The following is a 15,463-nucleotide window of genomic DNA, read 5'->3' on the forward strand; positions in this document are numbered from 1 at the left end:
TTTGTTCCTGATCTTGGAGGAAAAGCTTTAGCTAACATACTATGATGGGCTTACATATATGGCCTTTATTAGGTTGAGGTACATTCCCTCTATACCCACTTTGTTAAGAGTTTTTATCATAATGAATATTAGCTTTTTTCCAATGCTCTTTCTGCATCTGTTGTGACCATCATGTTTTTTATCCTTCATTTTGTTAATGGGGTGTATCACGGTGATTGTTTTTCAGATGTTGAATTGTTCTTACATCCCTGAAATAAATCCCAGTTGGTCATGGTGTATGATCCTTATAATGTATTGTTGAATTTGCTTTGCTGATATTTTGTTGAGGATTTTTACATCTATGTTTGTAAGGAATATTTGTCTATAATTTTCTTTGTTTTGTGTGTGTGGTGCCCTGGTCTGTTTTGGTATCAGGGTAATGCTGGCCTCATAGAATGAGTTCAGTTTTTGGGAAGAGTTTGAGAAGAATAGGTATTAAATCTTCTTTGAGTGCTTGGTAGAATTCACCAGTGAAGCCATTTGGTCCTGGACTTTTGTTTGTTGGATGGTTTTTGATTACTGACTCAATCTCCTTACTAGTAAATTGTCTATTCAGGTTTTCTATTTCTTCATAATTCAGTCTTGGAAGATTGTATGTTTCTAGAAATTTACCCATTTCTTCTAGGTTAGCCAATTTTTGGGCATGTAATTGTTCATAGTAGTCCCTTATGACCCTTTGTATTTCTTTGCTATCAGTTGTATCTTCTCCTGTTTCATTTCTGGTTTTATTTGAGTTTCTCTTCTTTTTTTCTTTTACTGAATCTAGCTAATGGTTTGTCAATTTTGCTTATCTTTTCAAAGACCCAGTTCCTAGTTTTATTGATCTTTTCCATTGTCTTTTTAGTCTCTACTTCATTTAATTCTTCTCTAATGTTTATTATTTTCCTCCTTTTTCTAACATTGGACTTTGTTCTTTTTCTAGTTTTTTGGGGGTGTAAAGTTAGGTTGTTTATTTGAGATTCTTCTGTTTCTAGAGGTAAGCTTGAATCACTCTGAACTTCCTTCCCTCTTGAAACTGTTTTTGTTGCATTCAAAGGATTCTGGTTTGTTGTATTTTCATTTTTATTTGTCTCAAGGTATTTTAAAATTTCACCTTTGATTGCCTCATTGACCCTTTTCTTGTTCAGTAGCATTTGTTTAATCTCCACATATTTGAGATTTTCCCAGTATTTTTCTTGTAATTGATTTCTAGTTTCATACCATGTGGTCAGAAGAAAAGGCTTCACATGACTTCAATCTTCTTTAATTTATTGAGACTTGTTATGTGGCCTAACATATGATCTCTCCTGGAAAATATTGCATGTGCACTTGAGAAGAATGCGTATTCTGCTACTTTTGAATGGAATGTTCTGTATATATATATTCATTGCCTCTGATCGAATGTGTTAAGGCCAATGCTTCCTTATTGATTTTCTTCTGAATGATCTATACATTGATGTATGTGGGATATTAAAGTTCCCTAGTATTATCGTATTGCTCTCTATTTCTCCCTTTAGGTCTGTTAATATTTGCTTTGTATATTTAGGTGCTCCTATGTTGGGTGTATAAATATTTACAAATGTTATATCTTCTTGTTGTATTTATCCCTTTCTCATTATGTAATACCTGACTTTGCCTCTTATTACCATCTTTGTTTTATTTTATATATATATTTTTTAAATTTATTTTTTTATTATTTATTTTTGGAAGTGTTGGGTCTTTGTTGCTGTGCACAGACTTTTTCTCTAGTTGTGGCAAGTGGGGGCCACTCTTCATTGAGGTGTGCAGGTTTCTTATTGTGGTGGCTTCTCCTGTTGTGGAGCACAGGCTCCAGGTGTGCAGGCTTCAGTAGCTGTGGTGCATGGGCTTAGCTGCTCTGCAGCATGTGGGATCCTCCCAGACTAGGGCATGAACCCGTGTCCCCTGCATTGGCAGGTGGATTCTTAACCACTGTGCTACCAGGGAAGCCCACCATCTTTGTTTTAAAGTCTATTTTATCTGAGTATAGATACCCCAACTTTCTTTTGTTTTCCATTTGTGTGAAACAACTTTTCCATCCCTTCACTTTCAGTCTGTGTGTGTTCTTACATCTAAAGTGAGTTTCTTATAGACAGTATGTAGATGGGTCTTGTTTATCTATCCATTCAGCCACTCTATGCCTTTTGATTTAGTCCATGAACATGTAAAGTAATTTTTGATAGGTATGTACTTATTGCTGTTTTGTTAATTGATTTTTGACTGTTTTGTAGTTCTTCTCTGTTTTTTCTTCTTCTCTTGTTCTCCTCCCTTGTGCTTTGGTGGTTTTCTTTGCTGTTATGGTTAGATTCCTTTCTCATTATCTGTTGGGTATCTACTACAGGCTTTTGTTTTGTGATTACCACAATACTCACATATGATAGCCTATATATAAATAACAGCCTATTTTAAGTTGATAGCAAGGTAAGTTTGAGTACATTCTAAAACCCTATATTTTAACTACCCCTCCATGTTTTCTCTTTTTGATGTCATAATTTACATCTTTTTCTTTTGTGTATTCCTTAATTATTGTACATATAGTTATTTTTACTAATTTTATCTTTTAACCTTCATAACAGCTTTATAAATGCTTAAATACTACCTTTATTATAAATATTTACCTTTATTGATAAAATTTTTACTTTCATTTCTTTGTTACTAATTAGTACCTTTAGAGGTCCCTTTAACGTTTCTTATAAAGTCATTTTAGTGGTGTGAACTTTAGTTTTTGCTTGTCTGGAAAACTGTTTTTCTCTCCTTTGATTCTGGATGACAATCTCTCTGGGTAGATTACTCTTGGTTGGAAGTTTTCCCCTTTCAACACTTTGAATATATTGTGCTACTCCCCTCTGGCCTGCAAAGTTTCTCCTGAAAAATCTGCTTATAATCTTATGGGGCTGCCTCTGTGCACAAGTCATTTTACTCTTGCTGCTTTTAACATTCTCTCTTTAACTTTTGATATTTTAATTATAATGTGCCTTGGTATGGATCTTTTGGGGTTCATCTTTTTGGAATTCTCTGGATCTGAATCTGGATGTCTGTTTCTTTCCCGTTAATAAGGTTTTTAGCTGTTATTTCTTCAAATAAATTTTCTGCCCCTTTCTCTTTTTCTTCTCCTTCTGAACCCTCTATAATGCAAATGTTATTTGGCTCCATGTTGTCCCATAGATCATTTAAGTTATTTCCACTTATTTATTTATTTAAGTATAGTTGCTTTACAGTGTTGTGTTAATTTCTGCTGTACAATGAAGTGAATCAGCTATATGTATACCTATATCCCTTCCCTCTTGAACCTCCCTCCCAACCCCCCCATCCCACCCATCTAGGTCATCACAGAGCACTGAGCTGAGCTCCCTGGGCTATACAGCAGGTTTCCACTAGCTATCAATTTTACACATGGTAGTGTGTATATGCCAATCCTAATCTCCCAATTCATCCCATTCCCCTTTCCCCCATGTCCACATGTTCGTTTTCTATGTCTGCATCTCTACTCCTGCCCTGCAAATAGGTTCATCTGTACCATTTTTCTCGATTCCACATATATGTGCTGATATATGATATTTGTTTTTTTCTTTCTGACTTACGTCACTCTGTATGACAGACTCTAGGTCCATCCACATCTCTACAAATGACCCAATTTCATTCCTTTTTATGGCTGAGTAATATTCCATTGTATATATGTACACCTTCTTTATCTATTCATCTGTTGATGGACATTTAGATTGCTTCCATGTCCTGGCTATTGTAAATAGTACTGCAATTCTTTTTTTTTTTCTTTCTTTCTTTTTTGCTCTTCTCTTTGGGTGAGTTCCACTACCCTGTCTTCCAGATCACCGATTCTTTCTCCTGCTTCAATTAGTCTGCTGTTGAATCCCTCTAGTGTATTTTCCAGTTCAACTATTATATTCTTCAGTCATGTGCCTTCTTACATTTTCTTTCTCTTTGTTAAAGTTCTCACTATGTTTATCCATTCTTTTCTGAGTTTGGTGAGGATCTTCATGACCATTCTTTTGAACTCTTTACCTAATTGATTATTATTTCTATTTCACTAAGTTTCCCCCCTCCCCGGGTTTTTAACTTGATCTTTCCTTTGGAACATATTCCTGTTTCCTCATTTTGCCTGACTCTCTGTGTTTGTTTCTATGCATTCTCCTTTCAGTCCTGAAGGAGAGACCTTTGTAGGAGATGAACCTTGTTGTTCAACCTTGCCCTGGCTCTTGGTTGTCTCTCGAACTTTTGTGATTGTCTAAGCCGCCTGATTGGCTCTTGATAGATCCCAGTTGTTGAGGGTGTGCCAATACCTGTCAATGTTCCAAAGGGAGGATCTCAGTCAGCACCTAGTTTCAGGATGATTGGAAATCAGATCCTCAATCATCAGCTTTTAAAGTCTGCAAATATATACAGTCCTCTGAGACTTCAGTTGTAAACTCTACTGGCCACTAGACCAGGCAATTTGAAGGTGTCCCCCTGGTGACAATTGCAAAAATCAGGGCTCCGGGTGAGTCTATAAGCTCTTCACTGGGAAGTACTGGTGAGCTGTAGTATGGCCAAGGAAGAGCACAGAGAAGGCATCCCCAGCCTGTGTTCCCTGAGGGCACCTTCTTAGTTCCTAGATGTGTAGTAAACCTGAAGCCTGCCCTTCAGGCTGAAGCTCTAGGACAAGAAAATAGACCTTTTTTCACAGGAAGATCTGGAGCGTGTTCAGTGTGCTGTCTGTGTTATGCCATAGGGGTGATGTCCTGCTGAGAACTGTCTCTCTGATTGTTTCAGCCCCATGGGGCCCAGAAGCACAAGTTTCCCTGGCCACCAGAGCCAGGCAATCAAGGAGTATGCACCAGTGGCTTTAGTGGGGTGGGGTATGCCCATCAACACTAGCTAAATAGAAGGAGCCCAAAACTGGCACCCACTAGCCCCTCAGTCACTGGAGAAAGCCCCCACCAGCTTCTGCCCCTCGAGCAGACACATTAATATTAGCTAATACATCTCCTTCACATACAGTTTAGGCACTTTTCAAACTGCTGCTTGAACACTTGGTCCCAGGGTGAGTAAGTGTGTGAGTGAGCCCTTTAAGAGTGGAATCTCTGTTCCCTACAGCCCTTTGAGACTTCTGGATATAAGCCCCATTGGCTTTCAAAGTCAGATGTTTGAGGGGTTTGTCTCTCAGGTGCAGGTCTCAAGGGTTGGGGTCCTGATGTTAGGCATGCACCCCTCACTCCTCAGGAAGAATTTCCATACATGTGAGATCCTTCCAGGCGTGGGTTGCCACATAAGTACTGGGGTTTTTGGTGAGACCGAATCTTTGCCTCTCCTACCTTCTTCACGTGGTCCTTTTATCCTTTTGCGAAGGATCTGTTCAGCTAGTTTTCAGGTCTTTTTCACAGGAAGTTGTTCCATATACAGCTGTGTATTTGCTGTTTCCATGGGAGGAGGTGAGTTGAGGCTTTTCCTACACTGCCATCTTGAAAGGTCTCCTGTACAGTTTTCATTTTAAATTCTTTTTCAAACTGGAATGTTGTTACTTGCCATTTAACTGTGATTTAATACCCCTTATGGTTATACTTTTCCAATAAAGAATAGTTAAAGTTAAAAAAAAAGGTTAAAGATAAGTTTCCTTGAGTTTGCAGCCTTACCAAGCTACCTAACTAGACAACATTGCCATCTAGTGGCCTAAACATACTACAGCCATCACCTTTGGGGTGGGAGTTGGGGTCCTAGCTTAGGTCTGAGGGGTGTGTCCAGGAAGCGCAATGTTAACAGTGATGCCAAAGCCACATCAAGAACATACAAACTCTTCCAGAGCAAACACGTGAGACCTTCAGTTGGAGAATCCAAAGCTGTACCATCTCCACAGAGAAAAAAGTACCACTGCCACTGAAACAATCTTTTGATCAGCCTCACTTATTTATTTCCTTTTCTTTGAACTTTTAGGGTCCATTTTTTCATTTCCTTGTTCACCTACTGCTTGAAAACATTTTCCAAACATTCTCTCATCTTTATGAAAAGGATGTTACCCTACATCACCATGACAAGGTAAAGACACAAGGAATCAGATTGCTAATGGTGGTCAGGAACTCCACATGGGGGTCAATCTGAGCCTTCATGGAGAACTAGAATGAGCAAGCAAGAGCTGGGCTTTGGTCTAAACAAGATGAAGCTTTAAGAGACAGGAAAATAGGAGAAGGCTTACAAGCATGGAGCAGATGCAGCTTCAACTGAGATTCCAAATATTCTAGAGATAAGTATTCTTAGCAAACATCCCTTGGGGCCTCTTCTTTCGTTAAAATCAGATACTCAGGGTTTCTTCTGATTGACTAGAAGGTTTATGTAAGCCGTTGCTTCTGCAACTAGGCCACCTATGGCAACCACCATGAACTGCTGGAAAAGCACGATGGGCATGAAGAAACATGCCCAAGACGGGACCATTATCAGAACACCACTGATAGGTTCTTGCCAACGCTCATCTCTGACCCTGTACAGGTAAGATCATAATAGAAGTTGAGAGTACAAACAAAACAGTCATTAAGTCTTTTTCAACCCACTTTTGATGAAATAAGGATAGAAACAAAAAACATCGGTTTAGATCTGTTTGAACAAAGGAACAGTGAGAAAGCTGTAAGAGGCAATTTTCAGAAATCCAAATATGTGCTTCTCCAAAATTTGCATCAGAGGCTGAGTCATGCCCATGCAAATGGATCTTAGTTCAAATTCATGTTAGAAAAATTTGGAACACACTTACTTCCCCTATGCAAATCTAGGAAAACAGCCGTGGGTTCTTACCTATAATAAAAAGAATCTCCACTGCAATGTCACTGACTGTTGTGCTCCGAGTTGTCGATAGGTCATCATTGCCAATAAAGCAAACGTTGTAAGGTACAGTCACGGCAACATAAAACGTCGCCAATAGAATAAGCCAGTCCCAGCCGGCTTTGAAAGTGCTAAAATGCAAAAGTATGAATTTGGACTTTTTTGCATCAGAAACTTTATACTCCGGAAATGCTGGTTTATCTACAAAAACATTCTGTGGATAAAGACAAAAAAGGAGAGAAGGGAGAAACACAACATTAGAAATAAGGAACACACAGCCTTAAACACATGGGGAGAATTATTTATACATACAATGTCAATACATCTTTATTTTTTTTGAATTTTAGAATTTTATTTATTTTTTTATACAGCAGGCTCTTATTAGTTATCCATTTTATACTTATTAGTGTATATATATCAATCCCAATATCCCAACAATGTCAATACATCTTACAAATGACTTTTAGAAGTTGGTGATGCAAAAAGTAGACTTTTAAGTATGTTAAAATCGGGCAGAGATCTTGGTCATAAGTGACAGGAATATGCAGAGTGTAGTCACCAGTGTTAATAAGTGACTAATCTAGATTTTGTTCATGAAGAATAAAAAGATCACTACCTAGAATGTCACCTAGAACCATCCAAAGTTGCAAGTATAAGCCTACATACATTATAAACACAAAGATACAGTTATGTTCCTACTGTCATGGGGACATTCCATATACTTATAGTTTTGAGATGACAGTCATTATCTAAAGAATTTATTGGGCCTGAAATACTTCTAATAGCAGCAAAGGTATCATTTTTTTTTTCTCAAAAGGTTAGAGCTATATGATCAATTCAATTGTAAATAGCTGTTAACACGTCTTTCAAACTAAAAGCAGGTTGTGCTGACTCCTTGCATTTTGTATTATGGTTGTTGGTGAAGTTTCCAGCTGGGAACCCAAATCTCATAACCTTGATGGACATAGATTTATTCTGGCACTGGCTAGCCCTTGTTAAGATGGCAAAGCAAGAAACAGTTACTTAACAGTTATTATTCAAGTCATGGGAGGAGAAAAGCAATGTTCACTGTGCAGCTGATTAAATGCAGAAGAGTTTTTATAGCTGCCGGAGTTTTTATAACTGCAAAAGCACTTCACTTTGAAAGCAGTCCAAATTGAGGAACAATTCTCTTTATTGCTGTGAGACAAAGGGAGGCCCAACAATAGCGTGTGTGGCAATTTGACAGCCTATGACCAGATACTTGCAGACCTTGCTTTGACCTCAATTAATGAGAAATACAAGATAGGTAATGGAAACTTAAATTGGAAAGTTACGTTGAATGAACAGAACAGTTCAAAGTTCTTGAATACCTGTTACTTGCAGGTCGCAGCGTGTTTTCTTGCTTCCAGCACTGAAGGAAGGGCAAATTAATGTGGTATGTCCAGGGATACCTAAAGTACTTGGAATCAGGAGCACAAGCTCTTTAGTGGTGACCCTCAGTGCCCAAATATTTCTGCTACCTTAATATGAATGCCTCTCCTAGCTTGCATCTCTCTTTGGTAGGCATTTACAGCACACGTTTCTACTTCCTGTTAATAGTCTCACTCATCCCACAGGGCACCTGATAAAGCCAGGATTTGGTGGTGAGGGAGGGCCTGCTTCACTCCTTCCAGATGGTTCTTTGATGCCCATCTGCCACCGTGTTTATGCTCCATTCAATTCCCCGACTTGACCTGCCTCCTTTGCCTCATTCTCTGGTTTCTAGGAACGGGTTCCAAAGGTGGATTATGACATAAAACTGAGGAAGGAAGAAGAAAGTAACCCCTGTTGGGCTTCTCATCAAAGCTGAGGCTGGTGCATCGAAGAGAGAGTTGGGGTCCATGAGTATAAATCTCAAGGTTGACAAGCACTTCTATTTACAATAGGACATGATGGTTTCCAATACGATTTTTTTCAAATATTTACTACGATAACACATAACCAAAAGCCATGGAAGAATATCTCAATTTTTATCCAAATAAGTCTTTTTCTATCATGTTACAGAAATGAAATGTTTACTTTATCTGAGGGAGAAGCCGCTCTAGGAGTGAAGGTTGGGAAAACTCAAGAAGTAAAGTAATTTTTTTTATTGAATTATGTTGATTATATGAAGCATTAGTTATGCTGATAAAAAGGTCAGCAATGTAATAGTTATCTCCACAAATCAGAAAATAAATCACACTATTTCATTTTTATAGGCTACTTAAAATATATTATTGAAGTTATTTTAAAATATACTGAGAATCCAATACATCTCAGATTAGACTTAAATTTTAAAAGGTTTTTCATTCAAATTCTGCATATATCCTGACACAATCACCTAGTGAAAAAAAGAGATGTCCTCCTCCTCCTGCTTCTATATTTGTAAAGTTTTATCAAAAACCTTTTCAATGGAAGAAAATTTCTTACAATTAGAAAGTGTGCTTTTAGCAAGGGGGAAAAGACATTATTTATAACCCTGAAACCTATGAAGTTTGCCTAAAGAATAATACAACCAACTATCCTCGATGTTAGTTATATATCTTATTTATTAATTTTCAAGCGTATTGTTTAGTACCAATGGTGTTTGTGTAGTTTAACCTCTACCCTATGTATTACTGAAACAGAGTAGTTAAGGCCAAAGCCTAATCAAGGTAACTGTTTCCTAAACTATTTTTGCAACATATCTTTGAAATTAACATCCAAATGAACAAAGGGATGGGAAAATGTTTCTACAGTAATTACGCTGAGTAATTGCAAGGTAGCATATGCCTTCGATGACTACCAGCCCGGTACCCTGTTGGTAATATGTGGGCATCTAAAGCACTGTCCCTTCAAGCTCCCAAGGCTCCCATGTGATCTTTGGGTTGAAGACATTTGCATCATCCCAATGTCACGTAATAGAGTAACAAATCAAGGAAACCAGAAATTAAAAACCTTTTCCAAGAGGTACCATGTAGCAAAGTTAGAGCCAGGATTAAAGGGTGTTACATCCTGATTCTCATAGCTTGCTAATGGCCTGATGAGCTAATTTGTTCTGAGTTGAATCATACATTCCTATTCCACAGAATTGTATCAGAGAAGCAGCAAGGTAGGGGCAGAAGCACCGTGGCTTTGAGTCAGAAGATTCATGGATGGGTCCCACATCTGCTGTTCTACTTTTGAGACCTCAAATAAGTTGTTCTTTTCCATCTTTAAATTGGAACGAATAAAAATCATATCTAGTAATGGCCTGCTGTAAGGATCAAATGATATGATAACAGCAAAAAGAATTTGTAAATAGCAAAAAGCTACAAAAACATTAAGAAGTCTTTTTTGGGGGGCACATGAATGTTAACATATCCAGAATTCCCCAAAGACTGATTGTCTAGCCAGTAAACCATTCAGATCATTGTTTCCTCTTCCCTCTTCTCTCTTTCTGTTGTCTTTTAGTCATTATGCCCTGTTCTCCTTGAAAAGAGATGGTGAACAAGGCCAGTCCACATTTCCTTTTCAGAAATAAGACATTACCTGTATTGTCAGATTCACTGTGCTGATTTGACACCCTTCCTTACCATGTGTTATTTTAATGCTCCATCCTGATATTTGTACTTTTTAAATAAATGCAATTTAGCAAATTAGCCAAGGGGTGGGAGTTATGATTTTTTAAATAAGATTTTTAAGTACTGTTCTGTACTTTGTTGATTCAAAAGGGGAAAAACAGCATGTTCTGTGAATGCATTTTTAAGCTCACTAATACTTAGTACATTTAAATGACTCTGGACTAAATGCTAGAAGAGTGTCATCTTTTAGCATTACAGAATCTCAGGCTAATATGTGTTTAGGTGTTTTGCTGACTGGCTTGCATAGAATCAACCCCAGGTGTGGTTACATTTGTTTCTTCCTAGAACTTGTTTACTGTCACTAAGGCTGACTTTGTAACTGAAGGCAGGTATGACGAGGAACCAGGGGAAGGATTCAGAGATCTAGTGGTGTGCACGGTTTGAAGTCTATCCCTGGACTCTCAGGAAACCAATGTGACATGCGGGTGTCCCTAGAAAATCCTTATATTAAGCCAAGACAAACTAAACAGAATGTGACTCTTAACAGCGGTGCGTGGCAGATCAGCACCAGCATGGGTGACGGTCCTGGACCACAAACAGATGCAAACAGCTTGTCTGGCTTCCAGAGAGGAATCCCACTGAAGCACAACCAGGTTGGCAGCCCTTTCATGTCAGATCGTGCTCTGCACCTGGGCTCGTGCATCTTTGCTCACTAAAATCAGGTAAGCAGATACTTTGTGTTTCTGATGCATGACTGCTTTAGCAAAGCATCCGTATGTCAGATTAGGTAGTCTCAAGCTCTCTGTGTACAATGAGATGCCAAAGACTCTCTTGCGTCCTTTACTCCCAGAACCTCAGGATCTGAGATCAATTCCAAAACAGCAATGGTTGTTTGATATGACTTTTTCTAAAGTCATTGGCAAGTTAGACCCTGAGTCTTGATGCCTGTTGCCCATAGTCACACATACCCCCAAAGTTGTATGTTCTAGAGATTCCACAAGGCAGATGAATGACACTACCATCATTTGAAAAATCATCTTTGAATATCTACAACCAAACAGACAGAGTTCTGGATCTCCGAGTGAAGTCTCTTAGTTCTCAGAACCAATTATAAAATTAACTGTAAAATCCTGGAGGACGTGTGTCACTTAAAACACCACAGAGTCACCTTTTATAGGCACAGTTGACAGATAACCACCAGGTTTCAGAGAGGAGCCCTACCATAATTTACTAAGAGTGTGATTTTAAAAAAAAAACATATAATATATGGCATGTCACTTCAAACCCAATTCCAAGGTGTGAAATTTCCAACTCTGTGTTTCATAAAATGTAAATTTTCCAAATAAAGTAATGACTTTGATTTGTTCATGGTCCCCCTGGATGAAAGCATTCAGTGAAATTAGATAAGGTGCAAAACAGATGGAGCTAAAATTAAATTTGAGAAATTTTAACCAACAAACTATGGATGTGTAATATAACTTGTTCATAAAATGTAACCAGTCCCATTTGCAGTGTCCCTAGTACCATATTGTACGGGCTGAAATAATATTCTATGCTGTGATAACACTATGATTAATCATTTTTATTACAGAAATGCCTCGTGACTGCTGACCTTTTCCAGTTTGTTTTTATAGGAAAGCACAAGCCAAAGTGGAAAAAAAAACCTAGCAAGGCCAATAAATGCATAATTGGAGGCTTTCTTTTGTGAATCAAATACTGCCACCAAGGGAAAGTCTAGCATTCACTGTGTACACACACACCACCTACATTATTTATTTTCAATTTGTTTTTTTCTCTTCTTTGCAGGTGGCCAGAGATGTGATAAAGGACCGCTCGGCTCCGTCTCCGGGCTGAATCAAAGTGGGTCCCTGTTCTTGATCTTCCTTTGGCTTTGTCTGGGGGAAAATAAAACTCATTAAGCATCAATGAATGTATCATTTGACCCCAAGAATGTCATTTTGGCAGTTCCTTCTTAAGAGCACATAGTACATGTTTTTCAACACCTAAAATTATTTGTTGGCTCCTAATGACATTTAATTTAATTTTAGTTCCTTACAATTTATTTATGTTTATCATCATATTAACATCATTATTTTTTAAAATTAAAGTAAAACATAAAAGAGCACAAGAAACTTTCAAACAGTTCAGGAAAGCATTAAGCAAAAAAAATCTTACTCCTTCCTTCCTGCTGTTCCACGTTCATATCCCTAATTCTACTTTCAACTTTTTTTTCTCAATTCTTTCCAGAAAAAAATATGTAATACATATGCTGTATCCACATTTATATTTATTTCTTTGCATAAATGGAAATTTGCAATAAAAACTATTTATATTTTACTTTTTCCACATCAAAGTAATGTAAATCATTTCTCATTTGCACATTATAGTTCTCTGTCATTTTTTTTACAGCTAAGAGTGTACCATGTTAAGGATATAACTAGTCTTATTTCCTTTACTATTTCCCTATCATGAATATTTAGGTTTATCCAGGATTTTTTAAAAATCTGTGTAGATAATCCTGCAATGAAAATTCTTAAATGCATAGAGCTGTGCATTGGTATGCCAAGATATTCAGTAAATAAATTACTAGGAATGGATATGTACATTTCAAATTTTGGTATACATATTCCAAATTTAATTCCAGCAGCTTACACTCCCAGCAACATTGAGTAGATGTGTCTGCTTTACCACAGACACCAAAATTATGAAATATAAAATGAGTAGCCTAACATTTTAATAGCTGAAAGGTGTCATAACATTGTTTGAAGTTGCATTTTTAAAATGATGAGTGTGGATAAGCATTCACTTAAATATTGTCCAATTGCATTTATTCTTATGAAGTCTATTCATATTATTTTTGTCAATTTTGAAATTAAGTTGGTACTTTCTATTTATTTGCATGAGCTCTTTGTATATTAGTTACCATTTTCTTATCACACATGCTGTTGACAATGTTCCCCTTTTGTTACTTGACCTTGGATTTTTATTTATGCTGTATAAAAATTTTACATTTTTTATGTTGTCAGACTTATCATCTATAAATTTTTGGTGTCTAGACTTTATGTCCTGCATAACCAAACTGTCTTCACTCAAAAATTATTTTTTAAAAATCTGTCTGCTTTCTTCCAACATGTTTATGTCTTCATTTTTTGATTTTAAACATTTAAAATTTTAATCCAATTGGATTCTATTTTAGTAAAATTAGGTAAGAATTCAGCTATTTTATTTTCTTTTCAAAGGCCTACTGCCAAAGAGAAATATATAAATTGACTCTATGAAATGAAGAAACATTTAGTGTTTATTTGGTCAGTTGGTGAACATATAATTTTATGCTTAATAAATTCTATATATATGACAATAATTGCAAAATATAAAAATTAAAAACTTATTTATCTAAGCTTCATCATCAAACCTCTGTAGTACTTTGAAGGCTGTTTGATTCCTCTTCATAAAAATGATTTGGTTTGGTTGCTACATTGGGGAAGCCATGTAACTATTATTGGTGGCCAGTGTGGGCCAGGCCCTGTTCTAGATCCTCAGTATTAACTGATTTCAATTAATGTTCATAAATACTCAGTGAGATAAGCATTATAATCCTCCATTTACAGAGGAGAAAACTGAAAGGTCTAATATCGTGTCACATGACCACATGGCTAGTTAGGAGTAGGGCCAGTCTGTGAAGCCAGATTGGTCTAAATTCTCTACTTCCACATGTAGCCCAAGTCCTTTAATGACTTAAATCAATGTTCAAATGCTGCTTAGTGTTAAGTGTAACATAGACGAATATGTCATAGTCAGTACCCCTCTCAGCCTGATCTCCAGGTGTTTCAAGGCTTTAATCTTTAATGACAAGAAAATAGGATGTTTTATTCATGGCAAAAGTCTAATCTGATATTACATGTTTTTTCATTGCTCACCTTTTGCTTCAAACTTTGAAAGAATGTTTAAAATAGAATATATATAAGTATAGACCTGAATCAATAAAAACAGATTAACAAAAAAACACAATGTAGAAGATCAAAAGGGGTACTTTTTTTGGAAACTTGATTGACCAAAGCACATTTTATTGTACTAATAAAAGTTAAGGTTAACGTCTTCATGTGTTAAGTTTTTTTGGTCTGCATAGAAGTCTTATAAGTAGCATCTGAAAATGTAACAATTAATCGAGCAGGGTGTAATTTTTACATATATTTAATTTGGAAAACTGCCAGAGTTTTAAGATAGTGTCTATAGGAATGTGGTAGGAAAGGCCAGCAGGCTGCTTATGCAATGTCAGTTGGTATGAAAATGATGGATAGAATTACAATGCTAACTACAAAATGGACCAGATTAGAGATTTATGACAGTCAATAAGCCAAATCCCTTCTCTGTGGAGAAATCTAATTATGGGTGAGATATTCCAAATCAAACAACAGGAATTTTATAATCTTAAAAAATAATCCCTCAAAGGGAAATGTCAGAGAAATGTATGTGTCTTGGTCTTAGGTCTAAGTGGAAGGAAAAAAAAAAAAAAAAGGTTTCCTTGAAAAGTTTTAATCATGATTTAACCCTCATGCAATATTGGGACTGAAAATCATTCCACTTAGGTGATCGAAAATCTCCCAGGCAAAGGAATGAATTTAAAATGGTCCTGGGTTGGTAGCTCCCAAATGAAAAAATAAAAAATAAAAAATAGAGTTGGGAACAACTCACTTAAAAAAAAAAAAAAAAAGGTCTTGACAGTGAAATTCATAATTTTCATATAAATACAAACACATAAAATATACATATGAAATACATTTGAAACACAAGTGTGTTTGTGTGTATAACTAGAAACAAGCCAAATGTCCATAAACAAAAAAGAAATGCATAAATGGTTGTATAGTCATGACATAGGATGTTAAAATTCCATTAAAGTAGCCTTAGTGAGAATAATTGGAAAATGAAAGAAATGGTGCCCCTACCTGTTGGCACAGAAAGATCTCAAAAACACAAATCTAAGTACAAAAACAATAAAGATGAGCACTGACAACATGGCATCATTTTTATAATATTCACACACATGCAAAACTAAGTAATATACCATCTAGGGAAATGTATGTGCT

The 15,463-nt window shown here is 36.6% G+C and overlaps 1 protein-coding gene across 1 annotated transcript in view; it reads right to left on the reverse strand.

The window, feature by feature from the left end:
- Positions 1-15,463, reverse strand: part of KCNH8 (potassium voltage-gated channel subfamily H member 8) — a gene marked incomplete at both ends in the record, with an annotated part of 340,973 nt that overhangs the window by 149,300 nt on the left and 176,210 nt on the right. Inside the window, 2 exons of the mRNA XM_079705106.1 lie at positions 6,811-7,051; positions 12,147-12,274. Of these exons, the coding sequence (XP_079561232.1) occupies positions 6,811-7,051; positions 12,147-12,274 (369 nt within the window). The remainder of the gene's footprint in view (positions 1-6,810; positions 7,052-12,146; positions 12,275-15,463) is intronic.

The sequence above is a fragment of the Hyperoodon ampullatus genome (genome assembly GCF_949752795.1).
Source record: "Hyperoodon ampullatus genome assembly, chromosome: 5".
NCBI lineage: Eukaryota > Metazoa > Chordata > Mammalia > Artiodactyla > Ziphiidae > Hyperoodon > Hyperoodon ampullatus.